The sequence below is a fragment of the Cervus elaphus genome, chromosome 29 (assembly GCF_910594005.1).
Source record: "Cervus elaphus chromosome 29, mCerEla1.1, whole genome shotgun sequence".
Lineage (NCBI taxonomy): Eukaryota > Metazoa > Chordata > Mammalia > Artiodactyla > Cervidae > Cervus > Cervus elaphus.
In genome coordinates, this window is record NC_057843.1 from 62716401 (window position 1) to 62739118 (window position 22718).

At 39.5% G+C, this 22718-nt stretch overlaps 1 protein-coding gene across 1 annotated transcript in view; it reads left to right on the plus strand.

The window, feature by feature from the left end:
* The first annotated feature begins 9061 nt into the window (after positions 1–9061).
* LOC122686232 (contactin-associated protein-like 3) overlaps positions 9062–22718 on the plus strand; it is a 226773-nt gene continuing 213116 nt past the window's right edge. Inside the window, exon 1 of the mRNA XM_043891408.1 lies at positions 9062–9132. Coding sequence (XP_043747343.1) covers positions 9105–9132 — 28 coding nt within the window. The 5' untranslated portion in view covers positions 9062–9104. The remainder of the gene's footprint in view (positions 9133–22718) is intronic.

Genomic DNA, 22718 nt, shown 5'->3' on the forward strand with positions numbered 1-22718 from the left:
ATCAAAACCACAAAGAGCTATCACCTCACAGCTGTTGGTGTGATCATCGTCCAAAGACAGGAAATAACCAGTGTGGACAAGGATGTGGAGAGAAGGGAACACCCGTGCACTCTTGGTGGGAACACAGATTGGTGCAGCCACTATGGAAACTCATATGAAGTTTCCTCAAGACATTGAAACTGAGAATACCAAATGATACAACAATTTCACTTCTGTGTATTCGTACAGGAAAAAAGAGGAAAACAGTAACTCCAAAGGCTATGTGGCAGAGGCTGGGGTGTGGGGGTGGGAAGTAGGTGACGTGAGTGAAGGGGGTTCAAAAGGTATGCATTTCCAGTTATCAATAGACAAGACGTGGGCTGCAATATATAGCGTGGCAAATATAGTTAACAATACGGTATTGCACATTTAAAAGTTGCTGAGAGTAAATCTTAAAAGTTCTCATCACAAGAAAAAATCTATCTCTGTATATGGTGATGGGTGTTAACTAGACTTACTGTGATGATTATTTTGCAATATTTAAAAATGTGAAATGATTGAATTGTATGTCCGAAACTAATATAGTGTTCTATGTCAATTATACCTCAATAGAAAAATTCTTATATCAAGATCAGATAGATGTCTATTTTGATTTTAAATTAGGAAAGAACTTTGAAGGATACACTCAACTCTGCCTCCCTCTTCCTTCCCAATAGAAGTAAAGAAAAACTGTTATCCTTATGCCTTTCATAAAATTAGAAATTTTGTTTAAAGAGTATATCTTAATTTCTAAAAAATTGAATCAAAAGGATATTTTCCCCTGGGCGCTCATGTTGTTGATTCTGTGAATTTATCCTTCCTTGTAATGTGACTGAAGGAGGCTCTAGAACCTCCCTTTTCTTTACATGTTTGCAGCTTAGCTACTGCCATCTGTGGGCATGTGTGCAAGATGATACTGGAGACTGTGGTGGTTGACTTGGGTGGAATGCTGGCTAGCTGACTCTGTATTTCATTTGAATTTTATGTTTCTCTGATTCTATTTGTGGCAGAATGTCAGGAAAAGTATCTGTGTTGTTTATCTGTGTGCAATCATATGAAATGTTTATTCAGCATTTTTGGAAATACCAAGAAGTATTGCTTTTACACTTTAAGATCTTAGCTGTGATTTTCCTATCTTAGATACCAGTATCTATTTTAGATGTGCTAGTCATTTTAGCTATGTCCAACTCTGTAACCCCATGGACTGTAGCCCACCAGGCTTCTCTTGTCATGGGATTCTCCAGGCAAGAATACTGGAGTGGATTGCCATGCCCTTCTCCAGGGGATCTTCCCGACCCAGGGACTGAATCCACATCTCCTGCTGCTACAGGATTCTTTACTGCTGAGTCACCAGAGAAACCAGTATCTATCTCAGATACCAGTGTTAGTCTCCCAAAGTCTTACTAGATTGAAGAGGGCTGAACTGGAAAGAAATATTGTAAGCAGATAAGGTAGGGGGTTCATGATGGCATAGCTTTCTTGACATAAGAGAAACCATTTTTGGTCCAAGTCATTTCTAATCAAAGTCTGGCCAGAATACTTGCCCTTGAACAGGTCTCAGTAATTAAGGATCTTAAGTGGAAAAAAGAATTCAGACTGTTATCACCCTTAATATAAAACTTCCCTGTTTTGCTGGGAAGACATTTCCGGGAGACTTTGCTTTGGTGCCTGTTGCTGGTGTTCTGCTCACCTGCTGCAAGTAATAAACCTTTCTTTCTTCCGCTCTTTGCCTTGGTTGTGTTTTTTAAGCTCAACATCCACCAACAGGCAGACCCAGTTTTTCTGGTAACAATATGAGGTTGACAATTCCTGTAGCTGAGATTTACATGATTAGATGCATTATCCTTTGGTTGTTAAAACCCCGGCTTCCAAGGACTAATTATAGAAAACACAGCTCATCGGAGAGAACCTGCAAAGACGCTGCGCACTGTGCATTTTATATTGTGCCTGTGACGTTTGTTCTCACTGGAGTCTGTCTCTCCATTATTGTTCTTCAGGATTTGTTGCCTGGGGGCTTTTGGGAAAAATTACTCCTAATAGAAATACTATTATATTTTATTCACAGTATTCTAACTTTCAGAGGATTTAATGACAAAACTGTTCCCATTACCAGAGTAAAGCTAAGCATATTTTCAGATTTAAATAAAACATGCAGAAATAATTTATAGGGAGAAAACTATTGAATGAAGAAGAAAATGGATGGAGTCATGTTTGGTCTATGGAGAGCACTGAGAAAAGACTTCATTCGGGTGGGCAAGCTGACCTTTCCTCCTCTCTGGGTAGGGAGTCCTGAGCGCACAGACAGCTCCCAGGGAGCAGGAAGCAGGGAACCAGAAGACTTCAGTCAGGAGTTGCTACCGGTGTAGTTCCAGTCAGCATATACTTTCCTAGGCAGCCTGTCTGCTTTTACACCTATGAGAGTACACACACTTCTGAACATCTGCAGTTGATTTCTTGTCTTCTATTTTGTGACTCTTGCTGATTTCAAGTCCTCTTTTCTGTTTGGTGTGAACTCTGCAGTCATACATACACACACACCCATGATTTTTAGAGTCTGAATCATCACTTATAGAAATGTGCGAGATTCTATCTACGCATTTTCTTCATCTTTTTTTTTCAATTTTTTAAAGCATTGAGTTTAATTTTATATTGGAGTCATGTTAGTTTCAGGAGTACAGGAAAGCGATTCAGTTAAATAGACATGTATTCTTTTTTTCCAGATTCTTTACCCATATAGGTTATTGCAAGATGTTAAGTAGAGTTCCCTGTGCTATACAGTAGGTCCTTGTTGATTATCCATCAACCTTCTTATATGAAAGAACAGAGTGTGTGGAAAGTGGTCAGGGAATGTGGCAGACTATCCCTGGCCTGCGGGGATTCAGCTTGGAGAACTTGGTGGTGCTGTTAGGCTTCCTCTCTCCTCTGTGTCCACAGCTCTATCTGACCCAGGTCCCTGTGAACACACGTGGTGTAAGTACTTGACATTCCACTTTCTCACGTAGCCTTTGGATCGGTCCTCTGTTGGTAAGACTTCTATTATCTTATGAAACAGACAACGAAGCTGAGGATCACAGGTGCTGAGAGGCTGTGAGGGTCTCACAATTAGTCAGTCAGTTTAGTCGCTCAGTCCTGTCCAAATCTGCGACCCCATGAATCACAGCACGCCAGGCCTCCCTGTCCTTCATCAACTCCCAGAGCCCACCCAAACCCATGTCCATTGTGTTGGTGATGCCATCCAGCCATCTCATCCTCTGTCATCCCTTTCTCCTCCTGCCCTCAATCTTTCCCAGCATTAGGGTCTTTTCAAAGGAGTCAGTTCTTCCCATCAGGTGGCCAAAGTATTGGAGTTTCAGCTTCAGTATCAGTCCTTCCAATGAACATTCAGGACTGATTTCCTTTAGGATGGACTGGTTGGATCTCCTTGCAGGGAAATCTCAAGGGACTCTCAAGAGTCTTCTCTAACACCACAGTTCAAAAGCATCAATTCTTCGGCACTCAGCTTTCTTTATAGTCCAACTCTCACATCCATACATGACCACTGGAAAACCATAGCCTTGACTAGATGGACCTTTGTTGGCAAAGTAATGTCTCTGCTTTTTAATATGCTGTCTAGGTTGGTCATAATTTCTTTCCAAGGAGTAAGTGTCTTTTATTTTTTTTTTTATTTTTTTATTTTTTAATTTTTTTATTAGTTGGAGGCTAATTACTTCACAACATTTCAGTGGGTTTTGTCATACATTGATATGAATCAGCCATAGATTTACACTTATTCCCCATCCCGATCCCCCCTCCCACCTCCCTCTTCACCCGACTCCTCTGGGTCTTTTAATTTCATGGCTGCAATCACCATCTGCAGTGATTTTTGAGCCCAGAAAAATAGTCTCTCACTGTTTCCACTGTTTCCCCATCTATTTCCCATGAAGTGATGGGACCAGATGCCATGATCTTAGTTTTCTGAATCTTGAGATTTAGGCCAATGTTTTCTCTCTCCTCTTTCACTTTCATCAAGAGGCTCTTTAGTTCTTCTTCACTTTCTGCCATAAGGGTGGTGTCATCTGCATATCTGAGGTTATTGATATTTCTCCCAGCAATCTTGATTCCAGCTTGCGCTTCCTCCAGCCCAGCGCTTCTCATGATGTACTTTGCATATAAGTTAAATAAGCAGGGTCACAATATACAGCCTTGACATACTCCTTTTCCTAACTGGGACCAGTCTGTTGTTCCATGTCCAGTTCTAACTGTTGCTTCCTGACCTGCATACAGGTTTCTCAAGATGTGGATCAGGTGGTCTGGTATTCCCATTTCTTTCAGAGTTTTCCACAGTTTATTGTGATCCACATAGTCAAAGGCTTTGGCATAGTCAATAAAGCAGAAATAGATGTTTTTCTTGAACCCTCTTGCTTTTTCGATGATCCAGCAGATGTTGGCAATTTGATCTCTGGTTCCTCTGCCTTTTCTAAACCCAGTTTGAACATCTGGAAGTTCACAGTTCACATATTGCTGAAGCCTGGCTTGGAGAATTTTAAGCATTACTTTACTAGCATGTGAGATGAGTGCAATTGTGCAGTAGTTTGAACATTCTTTGGCATTGCCTTTCTTTGGGATTGGAGTGAAAACTGACCTTTTCCAGTCCTGTGGTCACTGCTGAGTTTTCCAAATTTGCTGACATATTGAGTTCAGCACTTTCACAGCATAATCTTTTATGATTTGAAATAGCTCCACTGGAATTCCATCACCTCCACTAGCTTTGTTTGTAGTGATACTTTCTAAGGCCCACTTGACTTCACATTCCAGGATGTCTGGCTCTTGGTGAGTGATCACATCATCGTGATTATCTGGGTCATGAGGATCTTTTTTGTACAGTTCTTCTGTGTATTTTTGCCACCTTTTCTTAATATCTTCTGCTTCTGCTAGGTCCATACCATTTCTATCCTTTATCGAGCCCATCTTTGTATGAAATGTTCCCTTGGTATCTCTAATTTTCTTGAAGAGATCTCTAGTCTTTCCCATTTTATTGTTTTCCTCTATTTCTTTGCACTGATCGCTGAAGAAGGTTTTCTTACCTCTGTCTGCTATTCTTTGGAACTCTGCATTCAAATGGGTATATCTTTCCTTTTCTCCTTTGCTTTTTGCTTGTCTTCTTTTCACAGCTATTTGTAAGGCCTCCTCAGACAGCCATTTTGCTTTTTTGCATTTCTTTTTCTTGGGGCTGGTCTTGATTCCTGTCTCCTGTACAATGTCACGAACCTCCGTCCATAGTTCATCAGGCTCTCTGTCTATCAGATCTAGTCCCTTAAATCTATTTGTCACTTCCACTGTATAGTCATAAGGGATTTGATTTAGGTCATACCTGAATGGTCTAGTGGTTTTCTCCACTTTCTTCAATTTCAGTCTGAATCTGGCAATAAGGAGTTCATGACCTGAGACACAGTCAGGTCCCGGTCTTGTTTTCGCTGACTGTATAGAGCTTCTCTATCTTTGGCTACAAAGAATATAATCAATCTGATTTCAGTGTTGACCATCTGGTGATGTCCAAGTGTAGAGTCTTCTCTTGTGTTGTTGGAAGAGGGTGTTTGCTATGACCAGTACATTCTCTTGACAGAACTCTATTAGCCTTTGCCCTGCTTCATTCTGTACTCCAAGGCCAAATTTGCCTGTTACTCCAGGTGTTTCTAGATTTCCTACTTTTGCATTCCAGTCACCTATAATGATTACCGTGATATTGAGTGGTTTGCCTTGGAGAGGGTCTCACGGGTGGGTATCAGCTCCCAGGGCAGCTGTGTGGCTGGCATATGGAATGCTCAGTAGGCTGCAGCAGTTCGTGGGGGTTTCATATCTGTAATTTCACAATGGTTCTGTGATTGGTTATCATCACCATTTTACAAACAAGAAAAGTGAAGCCACAAAGTCTCCAACTAAAGAAAGAGTTAGTTGCTTAGACGGTTACCAGTCTTTGGGACCCCATGGACTGTAGCCCGCCAGGATCCTCTGCCCCTGGGATTCTAGGCAAGAACACTGGAGTAGATTGCCATTCCCTTCTCCAGTGGATCTTCCCGACCCAGGAATAAAAGCCGAGTCTCCTGCATTGCAGACAGATTATGTTTGAGCCACTGGGGAAACTCGACTAAAGAAGGCAGCTCTAAAGGGTAAAACCAGGAGTTTTCCATCAGCTGTCTTCTAGCAAGTCCCCGCTTTGGGCACTGCTTTCAGCCTTCCTCACTTAGGGCGGCCCTTGTCTTAGAAGGTCATGCAGTGGCTCCAGAGCTGATGTCTGTCCAGAGATCGATGTTGTACACTGCACAAGGGCATCTGCTGCAAGTCTCAATCTCTCGTATGTTGTTTCATCTTTTATTTGTGAAACTCCATCCCGAATGCCTGCTCAAGTAATTTAGCAGCATTGCCCTTTTTTGGTTTTAATTTAATTGGTTTTAATTATTGAGGTGCCTACTAACCTATTTTAAATGGATTTCCTGTTAAAGATGAAACGTTTTCACAGGTGACAACTTTTCTGTTTCAGACACCTTAGGGCCCATGAGAAGGGGTTTCAGAGCTCAGCTGATCTGGTTTTAAGTCTGACTTGCTTTGTGACACATCCTTTAAACTCTCTGAAGTTGGTCTGCCTATCCATTAAATGGGCATATAACATTGACTTCAAAGGGATACTATGACCATCTATTTAGATCAAACACAGACTGGTGTATAGGCTTTAAAAAATAATGAACACTTAATGTAAATCATTATTTTTAAAATTAGAAATAAAATATTCAGGTCCTGGGATATGTAGTAGATACTGAAAATATGTGTGTTTAACGAATGCAGGTCATTCTACTGCTTGTGTCTTTTTTCAAGGTTCTAAATGCACCCTTCAAGCAAGATTTGCTGTCAGTGTTTCCCCAGGCCTGTTGCTTAATGGGGTGGCTGGTTGGGTGGGAAGAGTTCATGACTCCCAGGGGCCCTGAATAGGAATGGAAAATCTAGAAAGTTGAGATCATAATCTCCATACTTGGGCAAATTCTCAGCAGTTCTACTTGTAAATTCTTGTGACCTTTCCAAGTTATTTTCATTTTCTATTCCCGTTTTGTTTTTTACTCAGGTTGCAGAAGAGAAATAATAGAAACACCTTCTCTGCTTTGTGTTCAGGCATATAATGCCCTGCTCAAAGCTAAAATTCCTTTCATGTTCCGATCAGTTGGGATGGTGCAAGAATGCCTGGAGCCTGTTCATAAATCTCAGCACATCACTATGAGTCTGGTCCCAGTTTTAGGAGAGTATTGACCCTAGTGATGCTATGTTCACACTGCCTTCATATACACCTGCTGGCAGCCTCTTCAGAAAATAGAGGAGGCCGCCAGGCTTATTTCAAAGTCATGGATCTTGAAATCCCTCTGACTCCATGGAACAACAGGCCTCTATCTGTATACTCTGAAATCTTTATTTGTTTGTGATGCCTTTTACATTGCTTTATTTTTTAGTATGATGCTTTGGGGAATTGTTATTGAAGAATTTGAGTGAGAAGCAATACACACACAGTATACAGAAGTTGATACAAAACTCTTCATTCATCAATTAAGTGTATTCAATTTACCTCCTTAATATAAGGTCACTTCCATGATGATGTTTGGAATAAGATTCCTTCTCCCAGGGTGCCAGTGTTTAGTTTTCTGTATCTGTAGACCATAACTCTCAAATCTCCAAGTAGGAATACACATAATAAAATGATGACATTATAGTAGCAGTGGGGTAGTTTTTTAAAATTATGTATTTAATTTTTATTTCCCCTTTATTGAAATATGTTTTGATATATAACACTGTATATATAACTACATATTTTTAAATGATTACTATAATAAGGTTTTTAAAAACACGAATCATCAAATGAGTTGAGAAAGCAAAAAAGTCTTTTTTGCAACAGTTCTCAATACATGTAAATATTTCCTTCAAACCTGATGACGTGTCCTACCTCCTTTTCAACTAAAAAAACAAAAAAAACCCCACTTTTCCTAGCATCAGTGTGCGTGCTCAAGCATCGTCCCCATGGTGAAGCCCGGTCTCCTTAGACTGAAGCCCATTGACCCGCTCAGCTGCCGAGAATGGGAAACCTGCGGGTGAAGGAGCTAGGACCGCGGGTCCAGAGCGACCTCCCCAGCGTCCTCTGTAGAGAGTTCAGGCCGAAGATCTTCAACCATCTGACTCGCACTTCCGCCCGCCACCGCCAGGGGCGCCCGGGCCTCGCGGAGCTGGCAGCGCGGCAGGAGCCGGTGGAGTGGGGGTGCGGGGCTGGGGAGGGGGTGTGGCTGCAGGTTGGGGCTCCCGCCCCGCTGGCTGCGCGGGTTCGGGTTCGCAGTGAGCTGAGGACGAAGCGCTGGCGACCCCGAGAAGGAGGGAGCAGGCAGACCCCAGCTCAGAGCACCTGCCCGGACACCTTGGGTTTTTGGGGTGGGGGAGCCCCGGCGACTTTGAGCATGGACCCTGTCGCGGGAAGCTTTCTCAGGATGCTCTTTCTTTTGTCTGCCCAGCCCTGGAGTACATTAGCAGCAGGGAATACTTGTGAGTACAGCACATCTTTTAAAACTTATGCTGACAACTTAGAATTCGTGTTATTAAAAAATAATAATAATTGAATTTTACAAATGGACTAGCTGTCCTGTTTCTGAAAATAAGGCATTTAAAAAACATCGCAAAGTCCCAACGCTTGGATAAGACGGTTTACAATGGTTTTCCCACTTATCGGGTCTATGAAACACAAAGCCTGTTTGACTTTTTGTCTGTGAGCCGAATTTTGTCTCTGTGCTGTTGTTTTGAATATTCATTGAGAAAGCTCAAGTTCTAGTAAAACCTAAAAATTAGCATGAGAATATTGAGGCGGACTGAGACCAGAGAGAGAAAGGAGAGAAGATCATGCCAATGTGGTCATTTATTTCTTTTTAATACCAATACATTTTGTTGGATTTATGTAAGAAAGAAAATCGCTGGCCGGCCTGGCCGGGTCCTGTATTAGCATAGACGGTTGCCGCTGGGGCTCTGCGGAATTGGGTACCGAGAACTCCGGCGCTGCACAGGCGGGCGGGCTCCGCAGCGGAGCTCAGATGGAGAACCTGGATAGTCAGAATTCTGGTAAGGATAGACCCGTCAAAGGTAGATGGCTTTTGCTGAAAGGAAAAGTAAAACCTGCCATTCAGGTTCATTTGCAAGTGTACATGCTTGTATATTGTGATCTGTTGTGTTTCTGATTTTGTTGGTTCCGTGAAGATGTATTAACCCCTCAGTTCTGAACTAGCACGGTGAGTGATCTGAAGATGCTAGCCAAATTGATTCAGCTGACCTCAGGGCATTTTACTCTGAAAATCAGAAAAAGTTTTCCAAGTGTTATTCAGATTAAAATCTCCATCACAGGGCTTTTCTTTCCTTGAGAGATTTTAAGAAAGACCCCATGCCCTCCTTCCACACCATATTCCCTTGAATAATTTAAAAAAAATCAAGTTGTAGGGAGTAAGGTAAGCTAGTATGCATTTCAAGAAAGTGCTAGTAGGTATGTTAGAAACTGACCTTGTTTCTGGATATCCAGATTTAGCTGGAGTGGGGGAGGGGAAATGACTCTGCCCTCACAGTGAAGTTTGCGCTAAAGTGAAAAGCATTTTGTACAAATACAGTTACCCTTCCAACATTCATCTGTATATCCAGTCTGTGATACTTTTGTGCTGTCGTCATTTAGTATTAGCTCATTTAATGCCATATTATGTGAGTCACTCCTAAAAATGAGCATTAGCAGATACTGCCCTGTTTCAGACACAATTTTAATTATCTTTGTGTACAACTTCCATGAGTAAATTGAAACGAGGGCATTTACATGAAATCCTAGGTCCTGCAGTCACTTTGTCACTTTGCTGAGAACTTAAAAATGACTAGTATTGAATGATTTGCTAGTATGAAAGAACTGTAGAATAATTTAATGCAATACCCTGAGGTGCAATTAAAGTCACTGGAGGTCACTCTGACTTAAAGGAGGCAGCTTCCAGTCCTTCCCTTGTAAGATCAGCAGAGTTCTGTGCTGCCTTTCTTGGTTCCTTGGATGTGATTACAAGATACTGGCAAGATCAGTTGTTTGTATATTTATTTTTTTCTGTTTGTGTTTTGTCTCCTGAAATCCACAGAGGTATAATGTTCTTCATACTGAGCATCTTTTTTTAACAGTCACTTGCTCTGAGGTGCTCCGTGTCTGAGTAGCCATGCAGATATCCCTTTCTGAGTTGGCTGTGTCTCCCAGCTCAGGCCACCTGGATCTCTGGCTGACTCTTCAAATATCATTGCTAGTTTTAACTTTTCAGCCTCTGTTTTATTTAGATGTATTTAGTACTCTTCTTTAAAGTTCAGTGAATTAAAAGTACCTATGTAAATTTGCATTGTTAAGAACATTTGAGATTCTATAGTTAAAATCCTTGATTACCACACAGATGGCTGTTACAGTTGATCAAGTGTGAAGTATATATTTAAATGACTTTGCAGACTTAAAGGTTCATAGAGACTACACAAAGTGATAATTTCTTGGTAATTACATTTAACAGTATCCTTTGTAACCATAGCTTCAAAGGCCAGTGGATCTTATTATAATCCATATTAGCTAATTGGATCAACTGGGTTTTTCCTTAACTCTAGAATGTTTGGGAGGTGTTTGTTTGTATATATAGATTTATATACAAGCAAAGTGTTTCAAGCATGTATTTGAAATTTGTTATTACTTAAGCCAAGGTAGAGTTTTGTTTTTGTTTTTTTCAGTCCTATCCCATCATTTGAGAAATTCTAAAAAGGAGTTTGCCACCCGGATGGGATTTAGGCTTATGAAGAAGAAATAAACATCAGCATTGCTCAAGGCTTTTGATGGCTAACCTTTTTATTCCTAAGAAATATTTTAAGAACTCAAGTAATCCTTTCAGACAGGATTTTAAAACTAACAAAAATGAAATATTTTTGAGCCCTAATAAGAAAATAATGATAACTGCTTGTAAAATTTAAAAAGGTACAGATCTTTCCCCCCAAAGGATCCAGAGACATGTTTGCTCTGTTTACAACTTGTTCTCAGTAGTAAATCATACAGAGGGGTCAGCCTGGGTGAGATTCTGCCATAAGACATCCTCTCAAGATATAAGACTTGCTTGAAACATTTGGCATCTCAGAAATTACCCATGTTTTGAAATGAATCTTTACAATTAATGGGAAGTTTTAAGTCAGGAAAAGTCTGCATGGAGAGAGTAATGTTTCTAAAGACCCCAAACCATGGACTCTATGTATGTATGTATGCACACACACACACACACACACACACACACACACACACACATGCATATACACAAACATGCACACACACACACACATGCCTACATACATGCACACACACATACACATGCATATGCACACACACTATAACACATACACACATATACACATACACATGCATATACACACATACACATATACACACATACACATGCATATACACACACATACACACACATATACACACATACACACACATATGCACACACACACACACACACACACACATATAAATATATAAAACCTCTGCCTTTTTGAAGATAAAACAAGTTGAATGGGCAGCATCTCCAGATTTTGACCTAGGACTTGATATTTAAAAATCATCCACTGCTACTTGGTTTGCCTTCTAGAACTTTCTGTACTTAGTCAAGATGAAAGTGTTATTCAAGTGGGGCTCTCCTCTTAAATGGAACCGAAGAGGAAAGTTAGAATATAGACCCCAAGTTAGAGTCCTGTTGGTGAGAAGATGTGAAGACAGTGGTTGGTTCACTTACTTCCCACTATGAGCCACAAGTGGAAGAAGGCAGTAGCTCTCTGCTTTAGGATTATCCCTGTGAATCTACTATTTCTTTGTGAATTTCCAGATCTTTGGGGAAAGGGGGAGGAGAAGAAGAGGTATAATCTGAATAAGAAAATGTCAATACTTTGATTGCATATTTAGTGTTGTAAATCAGTTTCCTGGATCACATATCACTTTGAGGAGTAATGGTCAGTCTTTCCTATTAAGGAACAACACAATTGGAAGTTAATTTACAGTTGAATTATTTTCCCAGAGGTTGCTGTCCTCCTTAACCCTACTCCCCACTGAAAAGAAAAAAGGACTGAAGCCTGTGTTAGACATTTCAACTGCTGTTGATGGTGATTATTTAACATGAATGATGACATTTATAGACGAAGGGATTCAATTTAATGAGTATGACCCACTCAGCTCCACCTTGTAATTTTCTCTAGAATCTTCATTTTGTTTCCTTCCCTTGTCAAAAGTGTCCTTGTTATGAGGGGGGAAAAAGATATATTCTGGCCCACAGCAGGTAGGGAATACAATTTGAATGATTGTTTTAGGAGTGAAAATCAGGATTTGTTTTTATCCATCAATATCTCTTCTCTTAACGCCTACATATGTGTGAGAGGTCTCTGCGCATGATTGAGGGTTGCTGGCCAACATGGAAAACAAACCTGTGATCTTCATGTGATGGCTAATGCTTGATCTAAGCAACAAATGTATTAGCACCTCAGTTTGAAGATTTGTGTCAGATTTGAATCATTTCTTCATTGGAGGGTTGGCTTCCTTATGTGCTAAAGTGTTATTGTATCATCTTTAATGAAAGTTTATTATATTCCTCTAATAGAAATTATCACACAATATTATTATTTTGAAATAAAAATAATATATTTAGTATAATAGTGAGACACATTGTATGAATTGTCTTAACCCAATAATATGATTAACCTGAAGAATTTGGTATAAAGGTAAATGCAAGCAGAATGGAGGAACTGGACATAATGCTACAACTGCTAAGAAGTGTAAAATCACGAGAATTTAGGTGAATGTCTGATAGTGTGTTTGTCACATGTGCGTCCTTGAGGATATTGTTTTCAGGACTCTTTGTCATCTCAGTGGGCACAGATCCTGTGTGGTTATTTGCCAAGTGTCATCACATACTTTACTGCTGAGTCTCACCATCAGCCTCAGGTCGTGCTATGTGTGCTGTGACTGTGTAGTCCTTAAAGGAGTCTTCACTGTGGATGGCATGGACTGAAATCCTGCTCATGTTTCAGCTGGAGCAGGCTTCTTTTTGTCTCATGGTGTGCTTAAGGTTTATCTGAAGTGAGTCTGCTCCTCCAAATTAATCAGGATTATCCCTGTGAATCTACTCTTTCTTTGTGAATTTCCTTATCTTTGGGGAGAAAGAGGAAAAATAATCTGAATAGGAAAATATCAATTTTTTGGTTGCATATTTTGATTGAATTATTTAAGACTGCCCATTTCTGAAAGGCACTATACCATATGTAATATGTTCCTTGATTTAGGAAGCGAGCCTATCAGAGGATGTGCCCCTGGAACAAGTGAACAGGGAATCCGTTCGTGATGTGGTGAAATGTGTTGAGGAAAATGAGCATGGAATATGGACAGAAGCATAGTAAGCAATGGGGAGCTCAGTCTTTCTGGAAAGAATCAAAAAACTAGTAAACAGACTTTAAAAAGAAATCATATTTGAATAAACTCAGAAATACTGAGGTCAGGATATTTTTAAAATTTATGGAAAACAGTGGCAGTTTTTACCTCAAAAAAAAAAAAACAAAACACCTTCCTGAGTCCATGTGACTATCAACATGGCTGACAGGCGAGGCTAGGGCTGTGCTTGGGGCCTGAAGCTTGTGCAGTTCGGGGAGACTCTTTAAGCAAACAAACATAATGACTAAGGACTAAGGACGGGTTATCAGTGACCCTACCACACCTGAAAACCTGTTTTGGGGAGAACACTGGAGCTTAAGAAAATCTGCTGCTTTGAGGAAATCAACCAAATCAGGAAGGAAGGAAGGAAAGTTGCTCAGTGGTGTCCGACTCTTTGCGACCCGTGGACTATACAGTCCATGGAATTCTCCAGGCCAGACTGGAATGGGTAGCCTTTCCCTTCTCCAGGGAATCTTCCCAGCCCGGGGATTGAACCCAGGTCTCCCACATTGCAGGTAGATTCTTTACCAACAGAGCCACAAGGGAAGCCCACCAAATCAGGAATCCATTCAAAAACAAAAAAAAAATTCAAAAGTACTAAATAAAGGATATTCTCAGTAACAAAAATCTCAGTTAACTGAGCAAGTTTTACCTTGAATCTTTCCCTTTAAATCAAAATCAGAATTTCAACATGTAAGCATACTTATAAAAGTTTAAAAGAGCTCAAACAATTTGGAATTAATAGAGCCAGGGTTTAAGGTTCTGATTTACATCCTGAAAAGCAAGTATGAAATTAACCTCTAGATCTTCTCCCTACTTACATTTTAGAGCCCTTAAAGGCTTGGCTTCAACATCTAGCGTTCTTTAGAGTAACTTCTGAAGTGCTCCCCCTCCACCTGCCACCTGTGGCCCGCTGTAGCGCGGATTGCTTTCAGTGTCTTTTGCACAATATTGGGTAACTTTAAAAAACTGAATTACTCATGTCTGCCTGTTTCTGAACGGCATTAGACCATGTGTAAGACATTCTTTCAAAATATCATGCTTGTTTTTCCCAGTTCGAGTTCTATGGCATAGTTTTAAAGTCAATATGCTAAGAACAATTATACACAACTTTTAAGTTAAGCAAAAATCAATGCATTGCAAGTCAACTGAACTCCAATACAAAATAAAAAAATTACAGATAATATGATAGCATGGTCTTCTGACGTTATGCAGGAAAATCGTTTAATAGATGCACATGATTGTTTAAGTATCTAGAAGAATACACCTTTGTCTGACTTGGTCATTTAGTATTTGATTAGAGTTTGGACATTACAATGATGATTTCTTTTTCCATCAGGTACACATGATAACTACAAAGGTTGTATTGCCCTGTAGAGCACTGGTCAGCCTTTATGTAACCTAGCAAAATCATTCTAACCTTCCTCTAGAAATGCTTGTAAATTCCTAGTTTCTCAAAATGCTCTTACTGGACTAGGCATTAATGAGTTTATAAATCTTTAGCATACATTTGTTCTATATTTGTATGTGCTGTGTTTTTAACTTTTTAAAAATATTGCTTTGACATAGAGCTTGCACATATCTGGTAGGTAAAAATATAATCTTTTGTGATAATAAATATGCTTAGTTTGGTTGTTGCTTTAAAATAAATTTTCTTTCTGGTTCATTGCAAACTTCCCTTTTTAATAATAGAGTAGGGAGTCTGGTTCACAATAAACAGTGAAAATACTCTCCTTGGTTTCCAGGTAATGGGTATTTTCAGTGTACTGATTTGAAATAGAATTGAAACAGAAAGTACTTGACATTTTAAGCAGTTTGGAGTTAAAAGTTTTAAAATTTAAGCTAAATAATTTTTACTTAAAAATATATACCCATTTCATGGGCAAATTAAAAAAAAAATTCCTCCAAGGCTGTTAATCACACACAAAAAAGGTATATCCTACCAGAATATGGATTTTATTAAGTTTTTACTCAGTAGTATGCCAGGATATGATACTCATGGAGGATGTGTTAGTTATACCTAACTTATGGAGAGAAACATGAAAAATCTTTGCTTTTTTAACTGGCAAGTATAATATTTTCAGAAGTGTCACTTTAGTGATATGATAAATGGTGTATCAGATATTTAAATTTATGTGTTCCTAAGTTTTATTGAGGAACTTATTCCTAAGTATTTATTGCCTCCAGGTGGCACAGTGGTAAAGAATCCACCTCCCAGTGCAGGAGACTCAGGAGACATGAGTTTGATCCCAGGGTCGGGAAGATCCCCTGGAGGATGAAATGGCAACCCATTCCAGTATTCTTGCCTGGAGAATCCCATGGATAGAGGAGCCTGGTGGGCTTCAGTCTTCGGGGTCACAAAGAGTCAGACATGACTGAGCAACTGAGACCATATGCACACCCACGTTTTACTGAGATGTGGCTTTGGTAACGCGTCACTGTGGTTCCATCACTTGCCTTGGTTGCTGTCATGAAGAGAAGGAGTTTTTATGCTACATGTTCACTGGACCACTGTGGGAGGAAGGGGCTTATTCCAAATAAGATTTCACATTATTTTGAATCTGTGACAATTTAAATAACCTCAGTAGCCATATAATGCTGTGGTTTAGACTTTGTGTTCCCACACCCTCATTTCAGCATCATCTCACTACTTACAGTGATAAAGACTCAATAGAAAGTTTCTCTGGAGTTTAGAAGTAAGCATGATATTGCTGTTTAGATGAATACAGGAGTGACCTGCTGCCTTGAGACACAGATCAGGTGCCACCTGTACCTCTCAAGGTTGTAATTAGTTTTTTTTTTTAACATTTTTAAATCCTCAGGCAACCAAAGAGCTTGATAAGGTTAAGCTGAATGAATACATAAGGAATGGGGAATTGGTGGGGAAGTGGCAGAATGACACTTATGTATGCAGATATGTCTGTGGGTCTTAGGGGACAGACACACAGTTCTCTCTGGTAGGGCAGAGAGAACTGCTGACGGAATTAACAACTGTCAATAGTTATAAGAGAGGCACAGATTGGATTAGGTGAAAATCCAGTTATGTGGGATTGAACTATTTCTTATTTACTACCATGCAAAAGCAAATATTATTTACTTAGGATTTCTGAGTATGTGAGCAATCAAGAAATGTAACATCTGTCCTGACCCAGTTGAACCCAGGTGAAACTGTCGCCTCCGTGTGTCTGAGGTAGTCTGTGTTCTAGGGTACTGGAATGCAGTCACCCTTGGAGCCAGCAGCACTTAACCTGCCTCTGAGGCCTTCCCGGGTCCTGGTTCCTGTTAATACAGTACTAAGGGATGGCTGGTAGGATTTTCTATTAAGGGCCAGTAAATATGATAAAGGGAATCCAATTCGCATTAGAAAATAATTCAATAATTTGATTCAAGTCAGAGAAAGTCATTTTAATTAAAACTATTATAGAAGAAAATATTTTAACAACTGTTAATATTTAAATGTCTCATATTTGGCTGATTTAAGAAAAACAATATGTATCTATTGACATCTACTTGAATGCTTGGAGATTATAAAAATTAAAGATTTGTCACGTAGCTTTACTTTGCTGAGTTTTTGGTATTAAAAAACTTGAGAATAAGGACATTGCGACACTAAAAGTAATACAACATAAAAAGGAAAAATAAATAGCTGTGTAACGTCATCAAGCTAGCCAGCTGCTGTGTGTGAGTAATTCTTAGGCTTCTCTGCAATGTTGTTTTGATTCATGGACGTTCTGATAAGAAAACCTGTGAGCTTGACACTTCAAGCATATCCTTCTCTATGTGTGAACTGTTCCATCACTGTGAGGGGTTAAAAAGTTGGTGGACTGAAGAGGATATGAAGAGTTTACTTAAGATATATTTAAGAGAGTTTAAGGGAGCAAACACCAATTACTTTTTGCATTCTTAAATTTACAGGGAACATTTCTGAAAAAAAAAATTGGGGGGCATAGAGCACATTAGAATTGACAAATCTGAGTCAGTTACCAATTAGAGAAAGTTGATCTATTTTGAACTCTGGTACAAGGTTAAGAAACATAATATTGATTTTCCAGATTATAAGAATAAATGTTTCATTATCATAATTTACTATTCTTTGTCATGATGAGCTACTGATCTCTTTTAAGAAATCTGAAAATCTGATCTTTGGGAGATTTGCATTGCTATTGACTGATTTCACTTGTTCTTATAGGTGATATTAATTGGATTCAGTTTTTGGAAGAGAGTCTGCATGTTTGTCTAGAAAAAGATGCTTTTCCTCATGAATTTTGTTGTAAGGTGAGGCAGGAGTGGGAAGATACATCCTGCAGACTATTGTGCACTTGAGCAGGAAAAGGACATATGTTGTATATTAATCACCATCCCAGTTTCCTAGGAATAAGACTGGGTTACCCACCTTTGCTTACCACTCCCTCCCAACTCCCAGCATCCACATGCCAGAGCCTCCCATTTTCTTAGATGAGGTGATGCTTAGTGACTGCCTGGGCCGACTTGCATGGATTTTGTCGGCCAGAGAGTGGTCCTTCCTCTTTCACTACTTCCTCTGGGAGGCACCCTGAGGCCTTCTGCTGCTGCTCCGTTTTACAGGTGTAAGAAGGAAGGACTGAAGTGGGAGGATGGCAGTGAGAGGGAAGAAGTGACTCTGCACGTAAAGAACACTTTCAGAACTTAAAGTAGTTGTTTGATTATATGTGGAGTGATGAGAAATGGGAGCGTCAAGGACTGGGGTATTGGCAAGTGACCTAAACAAAAAGGCGAATTGCTCACATCGTTTCATTTCAGGCAAGATTAGAGCCAGGTGAGGTGATGCCATCACTGTCAGCCGCTCTTTGTCTTTCAACCCTGTCTTCCCAGTGTTGGCTTGATGCTCAGGCAACAATCTGCTTGGTAGCTCCATATCCAAGGTCAGCCTTCCTAGCCACAGTGATGCTTTCTTCTATTTGGACTTTGGTCCTTATCACCCTGAAGCATTAAGCATGCACTCATTTATTTATCCCTTCAACCCAAGCTCCAAGAAAGCAGAGACTTCCTGTTTCTTTTTTGTTGTTTCCACTTCATGGTCCCCAGAGCACAGGGGTGAGTCCTGGAAGACAGTGGGTTCTCAATATATATTTTTGGGTAAGTAAAAGTGTGAATGATTCTCTTTCACAAAACATCCAGCAAGATTCCCAGGTCTATTATAACTTTCACTGTTTTGACAGTGATTGCTCTTTTCCAGCTACTATGACAGGAAAGGGTGGCTTTCTTGTGACCAAGCTAGGAGCCAGGAAGTGACTGCAACTTGATCCTTGACCAGGTGCTTTGACTGCATCACTTTGAAAAGAAAGCAAAATGCATCATCCATTTAAGTAATTAGCTTAGCATCTATTATGAAAAGTATTAGCTTTCAGGCTCTTATCTGCTTCATAGAACAGATGGTTGGATAAGTGTCTTCCTCCTTAATCAGATTTTAAACTTCCTGAAAACTGAGTCTTCTTTGTCTCTACATTGCTCTGCTGTTGGTACTCAGTAAGTACCAAATAAATGGAGAAATTAATATATTTTAAACATGCTACCTTGAAAGTATATGGAAGATCTGCAGAATCCCCCTGTGTATTTTATATTTTTTTTAATTTTAGGTGACCTAATAAAAATGAATTTTCATGTGACTGTCCCTGAACTCTCTACAAGCCACTGATTTGTTCATGGAAGCATCCACTGGCTCATTTTGCGTGTCTTATTTTCTTTTAGTAGCAAAATTTCAGACATAATTTCTAGCCCAAGGCTTTTCTAAAAAGCATGTTACGTGCTCTAAGAGTTGCCGTGAAGTCCTGAGGGAGAGCTTGAAAAGGCCAAGTGTCAAGAGAGCTACCGAGGACCAAGAAGCAGCAGAGAGCGCTTCCAGCAAGTGTCATTAGACAAGCCGACTGTGTCCAAGGAGACCTTGGTCCAGTCTGATCTCGGCCAGGCTCCATGTCCAGGAGGGGCCTGAAACAGAGGCGTCTGGGAGCAGTGTGAAAGTGGCATTCTCCACACGTCTGGCTCTTAGGGTCTCCCTGATACTTGAAGCAGTATCTAATCCAGGTGGGGAAGGCTCGCTGAACATCAGGGCAAAGGACATGCATGTGTCCAGGTGGCCGCTGCCCTTCAGTGAGGTGTCCAGCTATTTCTCTGACACCCACGAGTCTAAATTTCTTTGAGCCACACCTGCCTCTGTGAGCAGGAGCCGTGGGCTCTCTGACCAGTGACTTGCAACTTCAGGAAGTTCCCACTGGGCCTGCAAACCTGACTCCCACCCCCACCCCCAGTCTGGGCTGAGGGATTTCTGAGTCTGGTTATTATTGTCAACAAAGTCTGTTATTATCTTTGAAGGTTTTTATGACTAGCTAGCTCAAGGGCATGACAATATGCACATGCTGTCACACAGAGAATATCTGTGTTTTCAAATGAAGATTGTTTTTATTTTGGAGAATTACACAGAAGGCCACAGTGAAGGTAATATAAATGAAGATGATTCTAGCAGAGCTCTTTCAAGCATCATAAAACTACAAAGTTCAACCAAACATACTAATGTAATGAACCACACTTTTAGATAGACAGTAGAGTGGAGTGGTTATGAGAGGAATGTTTGGATTGGAATTCTGACTTCACAGGTGAATGCCCACTGGACTTATGCTTTCTGTATCTCAGTTTTCTTATCTCTAAAAACGTAAGTAATAATTATAAGCCATCTCATAGGACTGAAGATTAAATTGGGCTTCCCAGGTGGCACTAGTGGAAAATAACCCACCTGCTAATGCAGGAGACGTTAGAGAGGCAGGTTCAGTTCCTGGGCTGGGAAGATCCTCTGGAGGACGGCATGGCAATCCTCTCCAGTATTCTTGCCTAGAGAATTCCATGGAGCCTGGACTACAGTCCACAGGGTCACAAAAGTGGGACACGACTGAAGAGACTTAGTATGCATACATGAAGGTTGAATTAATTAATATATGTAAATATTGTCTGGAATATAGTAAGTCCTCAGTGAATTTTAGCTATTATCATTATTGCTCCTGTTGATCTCAAGTGTAAAGTCAGAAATGTGACTTCGGTTCATGACTTTGGGTAGAATAATTAGATAAGCAATTTTAGGGAAATATGTAAACATCTTTGGGTATTTCTGTTGTCCAAAGTGTTGCCACTAATAGTGCAGATTAAGATATTATTACAAAAGGATAATATTAAAAAGAAGTTTATGTTACAGAATGAAAAACTCTAACAGTATACTGAAATGTTTCAGCTTTCTATAATATCATATTTCTAAACAATAAAGCTTTTCTGATTTGGCTACTTGATTAATTTGGCATTAGCAACTTTAATCTTGAAAACATCTTTCAAGTTTTTAACATTTTTTCATTAGCTGAGAACAGTTCCCCAGATCAAGACAGTATACCTCTGAAACATTAAGTTCTTGTTATCTGGCTGTTTTCTTGAAGTCTTCCAAGACATGTAGTATATGACCGTCAATACAGATAGTCTAACATTTATGATTGTGAAATGAATGTTAGTCTTCCAAGTAAAATATACTTTGAATGCTTTGGGATGTTATCTGTATTAGAATGGGTATGAAAACATTGGTGTGGATCTTTGGAAAGAGAGCATTACTGGTTGATTTTTATTTATTTTATTTTATTTTTTTAAATTTATTTATCTGAATTTATTTTACTATGTGTAATGGTGTAACATCATCACCAGATAGGAATTACATTTTAGATATGTGATATCTTAGCTCCATAACAAAATAAAAGCACATTGTTTCGTGAGTTCATGGATATGACATCACAAGTACAGGCAACAGTACTTTTGAATGTATGGCAAAAACCACTACAATATTGTAAAGTAATTAGCCTCCAACTAATAAAAATAAATGGAAAAAAAAGTATAGGCAACAAAGCAAAAATAGACAAGTGGGAATATATCAAACTAAAAAGCTTCCACAAACCAAATGAAAGATCAACAGAGTGAAAAAGCAAGCTAGCACAAATTATATAAGGCATTAATTTCCAAAAATCATAAGGAACTCCTACAACTTAAGAGAAAAAAAAAACCAACAAACTTAAAACCTAATAACTCAATTAAAAAATTGGCCAAGGGCTTGAATAGACATTTCTCTAAAGAAGACACACAAATGGCAATAGGTATATGAAAAAATGCTTGACATTGTCAATCATCAGGGAAATGTAAATCAAAACCACAAAGAGATATCATCTCACACATGTCAGAATGACTGTGTTTTTTTTAGACACTTAAGTGTGTAAGGCTGTGGAGAAATTGACACTTTATGTGTACTTATCCACATTAAATGTATAAATTGTATTAATAAAACTATATAATCCAGGGGTTAAATCTCTGGGCTTTCACTGTCATGGGTCCAGTTTCAATCCCTGTGGTTGATTTTTAAAAGGTTAAGTTTAGCTCTGTGTCTTGAATTTGCTTATGTCCCTTTTCTTCAGTTATCTCATCACTGACTTGTTCAGGCTCTCCGTATCTCTGGCATTTACTACTGTTTTCTCCGTGATTTCCTGTCTCTGCCTTACCTCCTTCTAATCCATTTGCCATCCTGCTGCCAGAGTAATCTTCCCAAAGATGACTTACCTGATGATCTTGCGTTTCTGGTAGGGCTTTTCAAGCCTTCCCTCACATCACACGCTCATTCACTCACTTATTCCTTGAAAGGTGACTTCTCTTCACTTGTTGCTCCCAATCCCTCTTTTAACTGACCCTAAACTACAACCCCCTACCCACGCTGGCGTTCTTACACCAGGATTTTCACTTTCCCGTCCCTCTACTTATGGCGCTTTCTCTTCATGTCTTTCTGTTGAATGCAATTATCTAGGCATACGGATCCATTTCCAGGAAACATATGCTCACAATAAAAATGAAAACATCAAATGCATGAGGAAACAAGTCACCATGAGTAAAAATCAGCAGAAATAACAGGCTACTAAATCAAACCAAAGTAAATGTAGATATTGAAATAGATTTAAGATACAAAATGTTTTATATGTATAAAGAAATAAAAGACTAAAAGAATGGAAAGAATAAGAGACTATCAAAATGATCAAGTAGAACTGAAAAAGAGCAGTATAGAGAAATGAAAAGCGGAATCACTGAAATAAAGAATTTAGTAGATGCTGAAAGAGCAGTTTACACCCAAGTAAAGAGAGACTCAGCAAAT